General features: G+C 42.6%; 1 protein-coding gene across 3 annotated transcripts in view; it reads right to left on the reverse strand.

Moving 5' to 3' along the window:
• The window catches only part of ANKRD28 (ankyrin repeat domain 28), a 141,814-nt gene that overhangs the window by 26,185 nt on the left and 95,481 nt on the right, over positions 1-20,148 (reverse strand). For all 3 annotated transcript variants that reach the window (XM_034760729.1, XM_034760730.1, XM_034760731.1), the window contains 6 exons: positions 14,109-14,177; positions 11,606-11,746; positions 7,397-7,508; positions 6,147-6,173; positions 4,303-4,377; positions 716-917 (listed from right to left, as the gene is read on the reverse strand). In XM_034760729.1, coding sequence (XP_034616620.1) covers positions 716-917; positions 4,303-4,377; positions 6,147-6,173; positions 7,397-7,508; positions 11,606-11,746; positions 14,109-14,177 — 626 coding nt within the window. The remainder of the gene's footprint in view (positions 1-715; positions 918-4,302; positions 4,378-6,146; positions 6,174-7,396; positions 7,509-11,605; positions 11,747-14,108; positions 14,178-20,148) is intronic.

The following is a 20,148-nucleotide window of genomic DNA, read 5'->3' on the forward strand; positions in this document are numbered from 1 at the left end:
AGGAATGAATAACTAAGTATCCCTTAAAAAGACATCTCGGGAGGGGGGGAACCACAGGGAGAAGTGAGAGAGGGAGAGAAAGGATTAAAAATCATCATCAACATTAATTTTTTCAAAAACTCAGTAAGAGTTCAGTCACTTAATCCTTAAAGCACTGAGTAAAAACCATCAAACTTCTCTTCTCAAACTGCTAGAGCTCTCCAAGATACAGATTAAAAGCAGAGCACTGTTTGATGCCATCCACAAATTATGAGAGGTAAGTTACACAACATATCTCAACACTACAATGTCCTACAAATGGCAGGGCCATGACCATGTCATTCACCCACAAACATCCTAGACAGCACAGCTGTTTGGCATGGAGGGAAATGCACACTGCATCCATTTAATGCAGGGGTAGGCAGCGCCGGATTAAAATGGCTGGCGGGTTGGATCCGGCCCATGGGCCGTAGTTTGCCCACCCCTGATTTAATGGATGGCACTACACTCCTCCAGAGCCCAAGGAAGACATCTAACTAAGGCATTTTCTCTCTCTCTCACTAAGCTAAGGCACTCCCACTACCTCATGCTCTTCCTTATCCTCCACAGTGCAGAACATAATTTAAGACATAATTTACTCTGTTAATGCCACAGAAACAACAGACTGCTGTGCATTATTACATGAACAAAATAATATAAACCCCAAACCAATGCATTTGTGTTCAGCACAACATACCTGCAGCATGTATTGGAGTTCTCTTTACAACATAGTCTTTCACTAAGATTGATGCTCCCTGATTAATAAGTACATCCACACACTCCACATGTCCCTTAAAAGCTGCAAGATCCAATGGTGTCCTTCCATTATTGTTCCTCACATCAAGGTCCAACAAAGACTGCACCAGTACTTCCAGAGCTTGATGGTGACCATGGTAGGCCTAAGGGAATATTAACACAGTGCAGTAGTGTTTCATTTACATCAGAAAAGGACACAATGAAAATAGTGTGTAACAAAAGCATTTAGAAGAATATCTGCAGTTTTAAGTAAAAATCAGTCAGTCATTTTGTAACCAATGTTAAAAACATACTTGCAAATGAACAATCTGTACCTATTTTTATTTAATTAATTTTTTTATCAGTAATTGGAAGAAATTAGAAAAAAAATGTGTCATTTTTCCAGTTTGTTTACTTTGTGTATTTGATAACTCTTTAGGTGCAGTGAACTTCACTGCTTTACGATCAGGTGCATGACTCTTATGCATCGGTCTAGTTGGGGGCTCACATGCAGACTCTTCATTACCCTCTGCAGAGGGCATTTATTTGTAATAGCAGCAGCAAAGCTGAAACTGCAGATATGCTCATATACTTAAAAAGAAGTGGGAAAACAGGTAGGCCACAACTGTGTTCAGTGCTGTTGCGCTCAGGATGCCCATAGGATCTTAAAGGAAGAAGGCATATAGGAAAAACTCATTTAAAAAAAATGATTTTCTATTTTTTTTTTTTTAAAGGCAGGACAAACATGAAGTGATGTATCAAAAATTGCTCTTTTTAAAATTGTCATTGGCAGTGGCCCTTTAACAGGGCAAAATGTTTACAAATAATATGGCAGAGCAGTAAAAACGGAAGTTAAAGCATTTCAAGTGCAGTGTAGTAAATGGAATGAGGTCAATAGATACACAGATCAATTCTTTATCCCATATTATGTTTTTTTCAGATTTTATCTTTTCAGGACTTTATATACCACAGCCCTATAAATCATCTTGTGTAAAAATTAAAGGATGATTAATACATAACCACTGCATTTAGTCTTTTATACAAAACACAGAACATTTTCACGACAGAGTAAGGACCCAATTCTATAAGAAGCTCTGAGTGGATGAACTCCTGGCAAGATCAGGGTCTAAGTGATTACATAAAGACAAAAAAAGTTAGTTTATTGTAATATAGAATCAACTTTTTATTTTAAAAAAAATTTTGTAGATTTTATTTTATATTTATGTAATACTTTTTTTCCCCTTCAAAAGAACATGCTAAAACTGGAATGACAGGAAATTCCCTAAGACAAAGTGGGTGAGGTAATAACTTTTATTGCAGAGGTTCCCAAACTTTTCTTATTTGTGCATCTCCTTTCAGATCTACCAGCTGCCCATGAACACTACCCTTCTCATCATTGACACTGTGTGCGTTCTTCTTAACACTACCTTTCTTTAGCCATCTTCCCATATTTCACTGTTACGTACAGATATAGTTATAGTGTGACATATACAACCAAAAAAAACCCCTGATTAAGTTCTGAGCTCAGTCAAATTGGACAGAGGCTGAGCAACTCAACCCGCGCTGTACAGTGGTTGGAGGTGTGGGCTCTCTACGTCAACATCTCTGTGTTCTCACCGGTACATCTTGAAGTAAGTTAATTACTGTATTTTATAACAAATTCTCAGTTTCAAAGCTTCATCTGAATAGCCTATTATGAGAATGCAATAAATAAAATAATAAACTATTATACAATTTCTCCCGCAAGTCTCCCAGAGATGTCTTGTGTATCTCTTTTTGGAACTCCTATTTTATTGGACCAACTTCTGTTGAAGAGACAAGCTTTTGAGCCCCATAGAAATCTCCTTCAGGTCTGGGAAAGGTACTCCCAGCCTCACAGCTAAATGCAAGGGTAGTGTGGCCCACTAACACCTACTAGCCACCTGCAGAAGTGTTAATGGACCGCTCTATCTTGAATGGTCCCTTATATTATGCGCTAATTGCTTATGCTAAACAATCTGTTCCACCTTGCATTTAGCTGTGATGCTCAAAGTACCTTTTCCAGACCTGAAGAAGAGCTGTGTGTGGCTCCAAAGCTTGTTTCTCTCACCAACAGAAGTTGGTCCAATAAAAAATATTACCCCACCCACTTCCTGTCTCTGATATCCTCAGACCAACACAGCTACAGGAAATTCCCTGTAAGAAAAAATTAAATAAATAAAGACAGACCAGGTAGTTGTTGTTGGCAGAATGGAGAAGATTTGGAAAGTGATGCAATAAGACTAGAATTGATAACTGTGGGAAATCTACCGTGTAGACCTGTCATGATAATGTGTCAAATGCCATGGTACAGCTATGAGAATAATGAACAACTTCAAATGCTGGTCCAAGCTATTAAAAAATAAATAAATAAAAAACAACTGTGTTTATTTGAGTTGTCAGGGGTCCTTCATACCTCCTTGGGTGTCTAACCTATAAGGGGGCAACACACTGTCCCCATTCTCAGTATTCCAGAAACTGCTCAGACCTGTTTTATTTTAGTGTTCAGGCTGTGTTTTATACTAAGCCTTCCACCCACACCAGTACAATGTAACACCACAGTTTTAAGCCTCTACATCTTTCAGCCCTTCTTTTCTAGGGCCCTAGGAGGAAAAGAGATCTCCCTCTTGGAAGCGCTTTCCTTCTACACTCAGCTAGACCTGTCCTCATCCCCTTTGTAACACTTCCTTCTTGGCCTTTATCAGCTTTTATAGCTAGCTGAGGGCTAATTAGTTTCTGACATCCCTAGCCAATCCTTCTGATTAGCTAATTGTTCAATTAGCCATCACTGGGGAAACTAACTGAAGCTAAAAGAGCTGAGTGCGGACTCACCTGTCAGGTTTCAGCACTCTGTCACAAGCCAGCTAGTCCCCCCCTTTTTTTCTATTGCTAATTTTAGAAGTCACCTTACTGATGTCCCATCATTTCTTTTGGTCCTGTGTATCAAAAACACATGTTGTGTCATACCTGTGCACCATCAATTTTTAATATTTGCTTTACACTTATTTAAAAGGGGGCACTTTTTGATTATTTTAACCTATGATTAGAGAAAAAATATTTTATTCAAGCTTGCTTACTTGGCATTTCACTGCACTTTTATATGATCAGTTTCACCGTTTTCCCTGTGTAGTCAGTTCCTTGATAATTTGTGAATGTCTTTCATGAACAACAGGGGAGAGAAAAACATTTTTTAAAATAAGAAAAGGTGGCTCTAAATAATAAAAAAAATGGTAGGGGGACTCAGCAGCAGTTACAGTACTTGAAACCAGTTTTAACTTTTTTCTTTTTTTTTTAATGCTGAACAGATTTGATGTTGACAGTGTTTCTTTAAGAGCACATTTACAATTGATACACAAAATCTTATGCAACTCACGTAAGAGAGCGTGTATATTAAGAATTGTAAACTATTGTTATTGCCTGCAAATAAACCTATGGCATGAATCAAAACTATCTTGTATCAGTCAAAAAATTGTTGTGCATATATCTATATGATTCAGTAGACCAACAATCAATAGCAAATAAAATACTTACAGCTAAGTGCAATGGACTAATTGGTGCTCTGTTGTCGGAATCATTCAGCATGTCAGTACCTGATGTTTCCATTAGCTAGAAGAAATACAAATTTAGATTAAATGCAACAAAACTGTTTTAAAACACACTCTCCAACAACAGTATGGGAATTGCTATCCCTCACCACTTACAGATTAAAATACACAAAATTCCACAGACATGGTATTCCCTCCGCCCCCCAAGTATTGTATAAATGACTATTTCAATCTTTTAAAGGCTTTGGGCTGTAAAGGCAACACTCTTCCTGCATCTCTCCAGCCTAACTAGCAGGTGTTTCATTTGGCTTCAGATTGAACTATTCAAATAAGAAATTCTTCCCAAATAAGATATTTTCTTTTTTAAATAAAAGCAAACAAACAGCTTATCAGTAAGGAACACTGGATAGGTGGGGAACATATGGTAAGGAAGGAGAAGGAAAAGCAACAAAATTAGACAAGGAAAGCCCGATGGACGTAATCCTCAGCAGCAAGGGAAAGGAGAGGAAAACCACAAATTTACATGAAAAGGAAGAGGTGAATCAAGGCACATATAGTATTATAAAATGAGTTAAAAAATCCTTGTGTGTTTTCCTGTGGTGGCCCATTCAAAATTTGCTTGGTGTATTAATGCAGATTCTTTTTCAGGATTGCAGTTAATACAAAATGGGAAATGACTGCCTAGGAAGGAGTACTGCGGACAGGGATCTCGGGGTCATAGTGGATCACAAGCTAAATATGAGTCAACAGTGTAACGCTGTTGCAAAAAAAGCAAACATCATTCTGGGATATATTAGCAGGAGTGTTGTAAGCAAGACACGAGAAGTAATTCTTCCGCTCTACTCTATGCTACACTGATTAGGCCTCAACTAAAGTATTGTGTCCAGTTCTGGGTGCGACATTTCAGGAAAGATGTGGACAAATTGGAGAAAGTCCAGAGAAGAGCAACAAAAATGATTGAAGGTCTAGAAAACATGATCTATGAGGGAAGATTGGAAAAACTGGGTTTGTTCAGTCTGGAGAAGAGAAGACCGAGAGGGGACATAACAGTTTTCAAGTACATAAAAGGTTGTTACAAGGAGGAGGGAGAAAAATTGTTCTTAACCTCTGAGGATACGACAAGAAGCAATGGGCTTAAATTGCAGCAAGGGAGGTTTGGTTAGACATTAGGAAAAACTTCCTAACTGTCAGAGTGGTTAAGCACTGGAATAAATTACCTAGGGAGGCTGTGGAATCTCCATCATTGGGGATTTTTAAGAGCAGGTTGGACAAACACCTGTCAGGGATGGCCTAGATAATACATAATCCTGCCTTGAGTGCAGGTGACTGGACTAGATGACCTCTCCAGGTCCCTTCCAGTTCTATGATTCTATAAATACAGCAGAATCCCAACTATTCAAAATGCTTGGAAACCATTCAATACATCTGGATAACTGAATTAACAGACAGGGATTTATCAGTTTGTTAGAAAGAATGGTTCCAGCCACTGAAATTCCACTGTACTTGAAAAGTAATTGTAATTAGGCAATTTTTAAATATAAATATTATATTTTCTGAATTGCAAGTACTGAGATTGTAAGCCTCTTGGGGGGAGGGACTGTCTTTTGTCCTGTTTGTACAGCACCTAGCACAACAAGTTCTTGGTCCATGACTAAGGCTCATAGGTGCTATAGTAATACAATAAGTAGTAGTAGTAGTAGTAGTATAAAATGCACATCTGTTCACTGGAAAGCACACAGTTGGACACACCAGGATAAGCAATAGTATTCTGAGACAGAATGCTCCATTGTGCTATACAATACTTTAATGATGATAAAGTGTACAACTTACAACATCTAGAGGAGTTTCACTTGCAATCTGAAATTAAAAAAAAAATGTTTTTAGTTCAACAGGCTTGAAAAAATTGAAAATACAAGTATTAACTCTAAACATGGAAGATATAAAACAAATGTCAAATCGTACACTTTTGTGCCAAGTGCTGATCAAAATCTACTGTGAAGCTGTTATTTAAATTTATTATGTAGCCATTAGTCACTGCAATATTATGATCAAAATATTTCAAAATTAGGTCCTTCACTTTCAAATATGTAAATCTCTCTCAGCTAAAATGTATTATGCTCGTTTTTAATCCACACAAGCTCATATTAAATCAGTTAACACATCTCAGTGGTTTTAATACATTAGCTAACAGAAGAAAAATGATAGTTTTTTAAACAAAAAATATTTGGTGTTGTTATCCCACTATCTAGAACAGAGATGGTCAAAATACAGCCTGCGGGACCGTCCTGCCCAGCCCTTGAGCTCCCCAAGCAGAGCAGCAGTGTGTCTAGCTCCAGCCAGGCGGCACAGGTGCCAGACATGCTGCTCTGAGTGGCATGGTAAGGGGGCTGGGGGGTTGAATAAGGGGCCGGGGGGGTCCCGGGGGGCAGTCAGGGGACAGGGAGCAGTTGGGTGGGGCGGAGGTTCGGGGGGGGAATGGGGGGTTGGATAAGAGTGGGAGTCCAGGGGGGCCTGTCAGGGGACAGGGATGTGGATAGGGGTCGGGGCAGTCAGGGGACAAGGAGCAGGGTGGGGTTGGATGGGTCGGGGTTTTGAGGGGGGTAGTCATGGGACGGGAAGTGGGAGGAGGCAGATAGGGGGTGGGGGCCAGGCTGTTTGGGGAGGCACAGCCTTCCTACCCAGCCCTCCATACAGTTTTGCAACCCCAATGTTGCTATCGTACCAAAAAGTTTGCCCACCCCGATCTAGAACAATAATCCTTTCAACCATTTGATTCTGTCTCTAAGTTATTTACATGGCCCCTATTACCACAATATGCAAGTGCGTCATAATCTTTAATGTTTTTATTCTCACAACACTCCGGGGAGGTAAAGTAGTACTGTTATCCCCACTTCACAATTGGGGAAAGGACAGAGAGACTCAGTGACTTGTGCAACATGTGTGGAAGGTTGCAGGAGTTGGGAATTAAACCTGGGTCTTAAATTCAAGGCCAGCAGCCTAACGTAGAAGAACTCTACAAGTAGACAGTAACTATTTCATAGTAAGTTGGATTTTTTTGGTTTGTTTTTTGTTTTTTTTACCAGTTCAAGACACAAGCGATGACCATAAGCAGCAGAATAATGAACTGCATTGTATCCTTGTTTGTCTCGGATCCCTGGATTTGCATCATTTCTTAGTAAGTATTCCAGGCACCTGTGTGAAGTGACAAATGACAACCATATTAATAATATTAAAATTCAGCTTTTCACTAATTGGTAAACTAGTACTTGCCTTGAAAATACAAAAGAGTTCAATTTTATTATATGCAACAAATAGGAGCATCAAATTGCCATGCCTTACTACATCAAACAGTGGTCCATGTATCCTAGTATTCAGAAGGACAGAGAGCAGTACCAGAAGATGTAGAGGAGGATGTAAGACCATCACAACAGAAATATACATAATATGGCTAGGGAGACAATGTCTTCTTAACCCCAGACAGCCAAAGGCTGGCTTATGTCTTGTTGCATGAAGGTTGATGTATCCCAAGTAAAATTTCTTGTTCAGGTCTGGGAATGGTACGTCACAGCAAAATGCAAGGTGCAGCAGATCATTTAGCATAAATACCGTAGTTTGCATGGATTCTAAGGGACCATTTGAGGTAGAGTGATCTGTTAATACCTCAGCAGTCATAAGATAAAAAGAGGAGGTTAGTGGGTTACAGATCATGTATTAAGCCATAAATCCAAGGTCTCTGTTCAGTCCATGACTTTTTTTTAAGTGTCTAGCAGAGTAATGAATTTAAGCTCCCAGGGTTGTCTTTTGAAAGTGTTGTGCAGGTTTCCTTTGAGGGTGAGGACTCATCAGTCACTCTATATCTGACCTCTTTGTGAAAAGTGTTCACCGAGAGGTGATAGGCTGTTTTTGTCTGTTATCATTTTCATGTGCGAGTTTATTTGAAAGCATAGTGATTGTCTGGTTTACCCACATAGTGCACTAAATGCTCCAACAACAACTAACACACCTTTCAAGATCCATGGATCCTACACAAGCCTATCACATGTGGTATACCTCATCCACAACACTAAGTCCATATTAAATTATGTCTACCTCTCATTTATTTGCTAGCTTGATGACTGTCAAATATCTCTAAAAAGGCTGGAGAAGCAGGACTTTCCTTTACAAAAGCTTATCCCTATTGTTTTATAACTGTCATTTTTTTCCAACTAATTTATCTGATACAGACGTAAGGCTTGCTAGTTTGAGTCCCAGGAATACAAGTATTTGTTAAACATACTCCGGAGATAGACTACATCTAACACGACAGCACTTACAGCGGTGCAGCTACACTGATGCAGTTGTGCTGCTGTAGCGCTTGTGGTGGAGATGCTCTAAGCTGATGGGAGAGAACTCTCCCGTCCCTTAAATATTCCACTTCCCACAAGAGGCAGTAGTCATGTTGGCAGGAGAACCTCTCCCACTGACATAGCACTGTCTACACTGGCACTTTGGCCGGTATAACTCATGTCACTCAGCGGTGTGGATTATTCACACCGCTTAGTGACATAAAATTATAACAAAGTAAGTTCTAGTGTAGACAAGGTCATAGACTCAGACTTTAAGGTCAGATGGGACCATCATGATCATCTAATCTGACCTCTTGCACATTGCAGGCCACAGAACCTCACCCACAGACTCCTGTAATAGACTCCTAACCTATGGATGAGTTACTGAAGACTAAAGTTAAGTTAGAGAATTCACCATTTACAATCGTTTAAGCCTGCAAGTGACCCGTACCCCATGGTACAGAGGAAAGCAAAAAAACCCGTAGGTCTCTGCCAATCTGACCCAGGAGAAAATTCCTTCCCAACCCCAAATATGGTGATCAGTTACACCGAGCATGTGGGCAAGACCCACCAGCCAGACACCTGGAAAAGAATTCTCTGTAGTAACTCAGAGCCCTCCCCATCTAGTTACCCATCACCAGCTGTTGGAGATATTTGCTGCTAGCAGTAGTAGATCAGCTACTTGCCATTGTAGGCAACATCATCATACCATCTCCTCCATAAATTTATCAAACTCAGTCTTGAAGCCAGTTAGATTTTTTTTGCCCGCACTGCTTCCCTTGGAAAGCTGTTCCAGAACTTCACTCCTCTGATGGTTAGAAACCTTTGTATAATTTCAAGCCTGAACATGTTGATGGACAGTTTATATCCATCTGTTCTTGTGTCAACATTGGCATTTAACTTAAATAACTCCTCTCTCTCCCTGGTATTTATTCCTCTTATGTTCTCTATATATACAATCATATCTCCCCTCAGCCCTCTTTCGATTAGGCTAAACAAGCCAAGCTCTTTGAATCTCCTCTCATAAATATGTTTTCCATTACTCAGATCATCCTAGTAACTCTTTTCTGATCCTGGTTCTTGTTTGAATTCATCTTTCTCAAATATGGGAGACCAGAATTGCACATAGTATTCCAGATGAGGTCTCACCAGTACCTTGTAAAATGATACTAACACTTCCCTGTCTCTAGTGGAAATATCTTGCCTGATGCATCCTAGCCTTTTTCACGGCTGCATCACATGGCATTTTCATGGCAGCTCACGGTCATCCTGTGATCAAAATTTCTTTTATAAATGAGGAGAAGGTCTTTAAGGAAGAGTGCCATTGTTCCAGAAAGTAATCTCTGGAAACATCTGCACAAACTTTATGAAAAACCACACAAATGTTCCAGAGATTCTATATAGATCACTTACCTGACATTGTCTCCAGCACTTATATTCCAGCCCAATATTAATTTCTAGTTTTATTTGTTTTTATTATTACTATTATTATTAATCTCTGTTTGAATGTGAGCCGGACAGAACTTGTTTCCCAACTGATCTTAAGCATACTGCTGCATCCACTCAAAAAGCTGCTTCTCAGGTTATACTACTTGGCAGTCTATCTTCCAAAGAGCCAACTGTTCATCAGAACAATAATATTTCAGGATTTTTGGAGATCATTCTTTGTGTTATTTCCCAAAGGCACCGAAATATTACTATCATAATTCATCCTTTAGCCTCTGCAAGACAGCTGGCAAAATAATGTAACCTGCAGACTCACTCTGGTACGGAGGCATTGATGGCATTGGCCTAGTCTACACTGCGGGGGGGTGGGGAGGGAGTGGGGATCGATCTAAGTTACGCAACTTCAGCTACGTGAATAACGTAGCTGAAGTCGACGTTCTTAGATCTACTTAGGGCGATGTCTTCACTGCGGCAAGTCGACGACTGACGCTTTCCCGTCAACTCCGCCTGCGCCTCTTGCCCTGATGGAGTACCAGAGTTGACGGGAGAGCGGTCGGCAGTCGATTCATCGTGTCTACACGAGACACGATAAATCAACCTCCACTGGATCGATTGCCGCCCATCGATCCAGCGGGTAATGTAGACAAGCACTTTGAGAGCAACTGTGAAATCATTCCAAGCTCCAAGATTCCAAGTGATAATTAAAGTAAATACCCCTCAACAACTGCCAGCAGGAAGTGGGATTACATACCTAACAGAGAAGTAGCAGGTAAACAATAAAAAAACCTACACTTTACATGGAAGGGGTACATATACTTTAATGGCTATTCCAATGGCCAGTAGCAATTACTGGTATTATCTACTCTTTATTTACACTTCAAAAAAGCCTAACAAGTTATGCACAGCTATTCTGTATCACATGTTCCTCTCACTGTTACCATCACCCTCTCTCTTTTTGTTTGTTACTTCTACATGTTAAAATGTTTATGTATTTAAATAAATGTTTTACATTCAGCCTACCTCAGGACAAGGATAACTCAGACTGGTCTTACAATATTAAGTCTGGTGATCCAGCAAGGGAAACAAATGGCAGAGTCAAGGACCTATCACTTAAAATATATTGCTTCCAGTCCTCTAGAGCTTAAATATTAGAATTTTTAGAAAAAAACGCCTCCTCTAGTATAGTTATCAGGAAGTCTCAAGCCGCCAAGTCCCAAATCACATTTATTTTGTGCAGAGCAGGAATTTAATCCACAGTGTATAGCCCATTAAGACTTCAACATTAAAATCCAAAAGATTACAATACACCTTGCTGTAATGGGGGGGAGGAGGGAAAACACATGTTTAAACCAAAGTATTTCTTATATTATTAACAGCCCAATAATCATACCATTTAGCCATCTTCAAAGAAATATAAATATTACATTTGGCATATATGATTACAGAAAGTAAGCAAACAAAATACACAGCTCTGAAGTCTTTAAATATTCACCCTTTCGTATAAGACATGACACTTACTTGCCATCTGTGTCTGATGCAGCTGCATAGTGCAATGGTGTACAACCCCTCTCATCAAGGTCATTCACACTAGCTCCAGATCCCACAAGGGCAAACAGGCACTGGTAATTACAATTGGCAGCAGCATAATGAAGTGGAGTTCTTTAGTATACATTCAAATACAAGAGAAAGACATGCAACAGATTAATGACAAAAATGCAAAATAAAATGAAATTTTAAAAACATTTTATTATTGGCTGAATAATTCAGTTCTAATATATGTAAATATTACATGGTTCAGTAAAAATCATTTTAAAAAATGTAATAGCAGCCCAGGGTACATATTTGTCAGCCAATACATGGGCAGCTTGTGTGTGTTGAGAGGTATACATACATGCACAGGAAAATGAAAGAAAGAATTATTGAAACCTCTGTTTGTTCAAACAACTTAATTTTAGGCCATTCACTGACAAAACATGAACAAATCTGATCATCCATAGTGCAAAGCCATCAAGACAGACCAGAACAAAATTCAACTGTTTATTTAGGGTGAAATTTAACCCTTCCTGCAGAACATCTAAAGTAGTTTTGTGCGGAGTGCTCAGTAGGATTTTGAGGACAGAACTGAGGTCTAATGTGGAGTCCTACAGAGTGTCTATTTGTTTTATCCTGTCTTAATGTACCAAAAATATATGCTTGTTTAAAAAATAAAACACATGATTTTTTAAAATATGTATTTGATTTTAAAGAAACTTGACATTTGAATTTCATATGAAAATATAGTATTGATGAATTACTCAGCCTAGGGGGAAAAACCCTTACCAAACATAATATAGTATATAAACAATTTTCAGAAGTCAATGACTTAGGTGCTTTTGAAAATTTTACCCCAAGTGACTGAGGGGTCTAAGGGAACGTTTACATTGCCCCGCAATTTGGACAGAGGGATTGTTAATAGTGTGCACCACAGTTCCCCATGTGGACACGAATTCAAAGGTTCCAAGTTTGCACTAATAGACTTCTTCAAAGAGTGTGAACTCTGGATCTTTAAGTTCATTTCTGCAGCATCCACATGGGAGAGTTACAAACGGCACTTTCAGTATCAGTGCACACCACTACTTTTTAGTCCAAACTTCAGGGCAGTGTAGACATGCCCTCAGTTCCATTTTCAAAAGTGACTTAGTAGCCTAAGGGTACGTCCAGGCTACCCGCCGACGGGGGAGCCGCAGACATCGATCCCGCGCTGCGAGGACCCGAAGTCGGAATAAGATACGTAGCTAAGTTGCATATCTTATGTCAACCCCCCTCCCAATGTAGACAAGCCCTAAGTCACTGTTGACAAGTCAACTGTTGTCACCTGTTGACAAGGTGCTTTGAAAATTTTGCCCTACATCTTGTTTTTTTAAAGTTACTACACTACTCTCATCCCCTTTATCTCCTCCCTACCTATGATAACTCTTTTTTTTTAAATCTCTTTCCCCACAGATCCTTTCTTCATCTCTCAATATATGTCAAGAATGTCAAATAATCTCATTCCTGGTCCAAATATAATCAGCAGCCCAACAAAAATTTAAGTGCAGCTTCCACAGGGAAAACTACTACAATTAACTCTTCTATCCTCAGCCAAGGGTGCAAGTAGGACTTCAGCAGAAGTATCTGACTATGAATCGTGTCTCCTTTTGGAGTCCTACTCCTGTCACTCAACCAAGGATTGAGGGACCATTTCCACTAAACCATTGATGCTACGAACAATATTTTTAAATTATGATAAATTCTTGCCTCTGGTTCTTCCAGAGCATCTCTTCTTAGTTCTCAGTCTTTCTGACTGTAATCTCTTTGGCTGTCTTTAATTAGTATCTTGCACAAGCACTAACCACACTGTCTGCACTTAAATAACAATCTGGCACTAGCAATAGTTATTTGAAGAAAGTAAAAGCATGAGTGAGAGCAAAAGTGAGAGAAAACTATATGAAGAAGGGATGGATGGAGGTAAAAAGGAAAATTATTTTATTAAAAGAATTTAGATTTTACTTTAAAAAATACAGAAGATTGCAAAATGTTCAGAAGTGGCAAAGCAAACAGGTTGATAAAGAGCATTTATAGCCTTCACAGGTGGGCTAATGAGGAGATACCAGTAAATCTACAGGTTGAGAGCCACTTAAACCCATCAGAATGAACCTTCCACCAAAAACATTTTTATTAAAGTTACAGTAACATATGAGATCAATTGGACAATTTGGAAGAAAAAACAAATACATATTAAAATACACAAAACAACTATATAACAGAATGTAACAAATCAAATCTTGTGACTTTTCTATAATTATAAACTTTCAATAAGATGCTTAGACTAAATTGGTTGTAGTACTTGGATGAGGTTCCAACAATTTATTATGAATACAATCACTCCAAAAGGAATGTATTGTGAAGGAATATGGGCTCCTTCACACAGAATCATTGTGCTACTTATGTGAATGTTTTAATAAAGTTCTAAAATCCACAAACTTAGAATGTTGTGTCCTACCTCCCAAATTTGTCCTTTTTGTTGAAGTCTGCACCAGTGTTGAGCAGAAGGTTTAGGCACTCCAAATTCCTATTAAATTAATGCAACATTGATTGCAAATTAAATTATTTTCAAGCACACAGTGCCCTTTACAAACTATCGTAATTGCTGCACAGTTATTTATCACACAACAATATTTTTTACTGATAATGAATCAAACTATGTTTTGCATACAAAACACCACCAAAAACAGACTTTAAAGTTGTTGAAGAAAATATTAAAGGACCATAAACTGTCCTTGGTCCAAATGTAGGAATGTTGATGTTTATGCAGTGTGCCTTTTGAAATCAACAAGAGCATTGTCCTAAAGTAGTAAATACACTTCTAATTTGATGGAAACGTAACAGAAAAAATGAATACATGCTAAGAGTTTTTTGCCATGATTCAGCCCATGGCAAGTTTTACCTATACATTTTTGTTTTAAAGCCTTTTAATAAGTGCCAGGAAAAACAAAGTTTGCAATGCATATGCTATCTTTGATACTGCATTATGAAGAACACAATCTAAAAAAAACTATTTATGGCGATCGCTGTAAACATTGTTCAGAGAGAGAGGAAAATTACTAAGATTATGATGTGAAGCCTAAATGTGAGGATGAGAGTGAGATAACATCACAAGTGAGTAATTTTTATTCCAAGGATATTTTATACCAGTAAATAGAGCCCTACGTGGATAAAAAAATTGTATCTGCAAAAACGATACACAGGATATCTGCAGATTTGCTAGGCTTTGGATATAAAATGTGGATCTACATCCACTAATGATCGCAAAAATGGTTCACGGAAATCTGCATCTGTGGATATCCACCAATTTGCAGGGCTCTACCAGTAAACAGCCACCAAAACAAACAAACAAACAAAAAAAAACATAAAAAGTACCCTTGGTTTTATTATATGACTTTAAAATGATATGTGCATGCAGCATTGGCCATCTGATTTCTTGAAAGCTGTGTGCACTTGAGCATGTACAACAATCTATTGCCCAATTTTTCTAGGCAACGTTGAATAGCTACTCTGTACACTAATTTTATAGTAACTAATAAACTGATCCTCCCAATACTTGTGCACATGTTTGGCTTTATTAATGGGCGGCCTCAAAGTTAATGTGACTAATATTGTGCTTTAGTCACATGCATGAAGTGTCTGCGGAATCAAGGCCTATATGTTTACATGCACTCCTTAAGATGCCCACCTAGAGAAACAAGTCAAATCCTAGTTCTTCTATAGTCTGAATTCTTCACATTACAATCCATCCATGAGCACTATTGATCAAAATGTCCTTGCTTCTGGTTAACTGAACTCCAGTTGGCACTGCATGATTTAGCTTTACTATTGACAAATCTATGTGCAGGGATATGCTAAACATACAGGTTTCCCAGGCTCTTACTGTTTGTGTGAAAACAACAAGGAGTCCGGTGGCACCTTAAAGACTACAGATTTATTTGGACATAAGCTTTCGTGGGTAAAAAAAAGACGGTTACTCACCGTTGTAACTGTTGTTCTTCGAGATGTGTTGCTCATATCCATTCCATTAGGTGTGCGCGCGCCGCGTGCACGATCGTCGGAGAATTTTCTACCCTAGCAACACCGGCAGGTCGGCTGTGGAGCCCCCTAGAGTGGCGCCTTCATGGCGCTGAATATATACCCCAGCCGACCCGGCGCCCCCTCAGTTCCTTCTTGCCGGCTACTCCGACAGTGGGGAAGGGGGGCGGGTTTGGAATGGATATGAGCAACACATCTCGAAGAACAACAGTTACAACGGTGAGTAACCGTCTTTTCTTCGAGTGCTTGCTCATATCCATTCCATTAGGTGACTCCCAAGCCCAACTTAGGTGGTGGGGTCGGAGTGAGACATTGCTGTGTGCAAAACCGCTGATCCGAAAGCAGCATCGTCCCTGGACTGCTGCACTAGCGCATAGTGAGCTGTAAATGTGTGGATTGATGACCAAACCGCAGCTCTACAAATGTCCTGGATCGGAACTTGCGCCAGGAAAGCAGTCGAGGAGGCTTGGGCCCTCGTGGAGTGAGCGGTGAGGTGCGGTGCTGAGACACCTGCCAGGTCATAGCAAGTCCGGATGCAAGATGTAATCCAGGAGGATAAGCGTTGTGAGGAGACCGGTGAGCCTTTCATTCGGTCGGCCACTGCAACGAAGAGTTGCGTCGTCTTTCTAAAGTGCTTTGTGCGGTCAATATAGAAGGCCAGGGCCCTTCGTACGTCCAGGGAATGCAAACGTTGATCCTGGCGAGTAGCATGTGGTTTGGGATGAAAGACCGGGAGGAATATATCCTGGTTGATATGAAATGGAGAAACCACCTTAGGGAGAAAGGCAGGATGTGGACGAAGCTGCACTTTATCCTTATGGAAAACTGTGTAAGGGGGCTCAGATGTTAGCGCCCTGAGTTCAGAAACGCGCCTTGCTGAGGTGATGGCTACGAGGAAGGCTGTCTTCCAGGATAGGTACAAAAGTGAACAGGTGGCCAGTGGCTCGAATGGAGGACCTGTGAGCTTGGAAAGAACCAGGTTGAGGTCCCACGTCTGAACGGGCTGGCGTTGTTGTGGGTACATCCGGTCTAAGCCCTTGAGGAATCTAACGACCATCAGGTTAGAGAATACCGAAGACGCGAGTTCCCCTGGGTGAAAGGCCGATATAGCGGCCAGGTGAACTCTAATTGAAGATATCGCCAACCCCTGCTGTTTTAGGGAGAGGAGATATTCCAAAATGAGAGGAATGGGTGCCTGCAACAGGGACGTGGCTCGTTGTTCGCACCAACAGGAGAACCGCTTCCACTTGGCCAGGTACGTGGTGCGTGTTGAGGGCTTCCTACTGCTCAGCAGAATCTGTTGGACAGAGTGCGAGCATTGCTGCTCTGCCTGGGTGAACCATGGAGCAGCCACGCCGTGAGGTGGAGTGATTGCAGGTCGGGGTGACGCAGCCGGCCGTGGTCCTGAGAGATGAGATCCAGACATAATGGAAGCGGGATCGGTGTCTGAACCGAGAGTTCCAACAGTGTGGTGTACCAATGTTGTCTCGGCCACGCTGGAGCGACCAGAATTACCTGTGCCTGGTCCCTGCGCAATTTGAGCAGTACCTTGTGGACCAGAGGAAACGGAGGAAAGGCATAAAACAGGTGGTCTTTCCAGGGAAGGAGAAACGCATCCGAGAGGGAGCCCGGAGCTCGACCTTGTAGGGAGCAGAACACGTGGCACTTCCTGTTGTCTCGAGATGCAAACAGGTCTATCTGGGGAAACCCCCACTTCTGGAAGACGGAATGTATGATGTCCGGACGGATAGACCACTCGTGCGTCTGGAAGGACCTGCTGAGTCGGTCCGCTAAAGTGTTCTGGACTCCAGGGAGGAACGATGCCGTGAGATGGATTGAGTGGGCAATGCAGAAGTCCCATAGGCGAATGGCCTCTTGGCATAGAATTGACGAACGTGTTCCTCCTTGCTTGTTGATGTAAAACATGGCCGTGGTGTTGTCGATGAGAACTAACACACAGCGGCCACGTAAGAGATTGAGAAATGCCTGGCACGCCAGGCGCACCGCCATCAGTTCCCGAACATTGATGTGCAGGGCTAGCTGGGGTGCAGTCCACAGGCCCTGGGTATGGTGTTCGTTGAGATGGGCGCCCCAACCCAGAGATGAAGCGTCTGTGACCAGGTGCAGAGAGGGTTGTGGGGCGTGAAATGGCATCCCCTCGCAGACCACATTGTGATCTAGCCACCAGGTGAGGGAGGTCAGGACCGAGTTCGGGACCGTGACCACCATGTTCAGGCTGTCCCGATGTGGGCGGTATATTGACGACACCCAGGTCTGGAGTGGGCGAAGCCGAAGTCTGGCATGCCTGGTTACGTATGTGCAGGAAGCCATGTGACCCAGCAGGGTAAGGCACGACCTCACCGTGGTAGTTGGGAAGGCCTTGAGCCCTTGAATGAGGCTCGTGATGGTGCCAAAGCGGTTGTCTGGCAGGATGGCTTGTGCACGTCTGGAGTCTAGAACTGCGCCGATGAATTCTATTCTCTGGGTAGGTTCTAGCGTGGATTTGTCCTTGTTGAGTAGGATGCCCAACTCGTTGAATGTGTGCACTATTATGTGGACGTGAGCTCGAACTTGCTCTTTGGTGCGACCGCGTACCAGCCAGTCGTCTAGGTACGGGAACACCTGTATCCCTTGCCGACGAAGGTACGCTGCCACGACAGCCATACATTTCGTGAACACTCTTGGGGCCGAGGATAGGCCGAAGGGAAGGACTGCAAATTGGTAGTGCACCGTGCTTACCACGAATCGCAGGAAGCGTCTGTGAGGTGGGTAAATTGCGATGTGAAAGTATGCGTCTTTCATGTCAAGGGCGGCGAACCAGTCTCCAGGATCGAGGGAAGGGATAATGGCCCCCAAAGAGACCATGCGGAACTTCAACTTTACTACGAATTTGTTGAGTCCGCGCAAGTCCAAGATGGGTCGCAGACCTCCTTTGGACTTGGGAATGAGGAAGTACCGGGAATAAAATCCCCTGCCCCTTAACTCTACTGGAACCTCCTCTATGGCCCCCATAGCAAGGAGCGTAGAAACTTCCTGTATAAGAAGTTGCTCGTGAGAAGGGTCCCTGAAGAGGGACGGGGAAGAAGGGGGGGATTGAAGAAAACTGGATAGCGTATCCCCTGTCCACCGTGCGAAGGACCCAACGGTCCGAAGTTATAAGGGACCAAGCACGGTGGAAATGGGAAAGGCGATCCCGAAAGGAGGGGGCTGGATCCTGGGGGATGACTGGGGCGCCGTCCTCGACCGCACCTTCAAAAGTTCTGCCTGGGGCCTGAAGGTGGTCTAGGTGGCCCCTGGTTCTGACCGGGTTGAGAGCCGGTCCACCTTCTTCTACCACCTCGCCCTCGCCTCCGGGCCGAGTCCCGTCTCTGACGAGGCGGGGGGGGGGGGGGGAGAAGCGCTGAGGCTGCGACCTAAATGGCCTGCGCTGAGGGCCCGCAACATGCATCCCTAGGGAGCGCATGATTGTCCTCGAGTCCTTGAGGCTCTGCAGGCGAGAGTCCNGGGGGGGGGGGGGGGTAGAAGCGCTGAGGCTGCGACCTAAATGGCCTGCGCTGAGGGCCCGCAACATGCATCCCCAGGGAGCGCATGATTGTTCTCGAGTCCTTGAGGCTCTGCAGACGAGAGTCCGTCTTGTCCGAGAACAATCCATGTCCCTCAAAGGGCAGATCCTGTAGGGTTTGCTGCAGCTCCGGAGGCAAACCCGAAACCTGAAGCCAGGAGATCCTCCGCATAGCGATACCCGAAGCCAGGGTCCTCGCAGCCGAGTCCGCTATGTCCAGGGAGGCCTGTAAGGAGGTTCGAGCCACCTTCTTACCCTCCTCAACCAAGGCCCCAAACTCTTCCCTGGACTCTTGGGGAACCAATTCCTTGAACTTCCCCATAGAGTTCCAGGAATTAAAGTTGTAGCGGCTCAGGAGCGCCTGCTGGTTAGCCGCTCTAAGTTGCAGCCCTCCGGCTGAATAAACTTTACGGCCAAACAAATCAAGGCGCTTAGCCTCCTTCGATTTGGGCGCTGCGGCCTGTTGACCATGGCGCTCCCTTGCATTCACTGATGACACCACCAGTGAACACGGTTGGGGATGGGTATACAAGTACTCATAGTCCTTTGAGGGGACAAAGTACTTTCTTTCCACCCCTCTCGCTGTGGGTGGGATAGAGGCAGGAGTTTGCCATATCGTAGTGGCGTTAGCCTGGATCGTGCGGATCAGGGGTAACGCCACTCTGGATGGGGCATCCGCAGAGAGGATGTTCACAATGGGGTCCTGCACCTCCACAATCTCCTCTGCCTGAAGGTCCATATTACGTGCCACCCTACGTAATAGGTCCTGGTGTGCCCAGAGATCAATCGGGGGTGGACCCGTGCTCGTTGTGCCCGCCACTGCCTCATCTGGGGAAGATGAGGAAGATGCCTCAGGTGGCAAGGGATCCAAGGGCGGGGCCTGGTCCAATGAGCCTTG

Source organism: Trachemys scripta, chromosome 2, assembly GCF_013100865.1.
Source record: "Trachemys scripta elegans isolate TJP31775 chromosome 2, CAS_Tse_1.0, whole genome shotgun sequence".
Classification (NCBI taxonomy): domain Eukaryota; kingdom Metazoa; phylum Chordata; order Testudines; family Emydidae; genus Trachemys; species Trachemys scripta.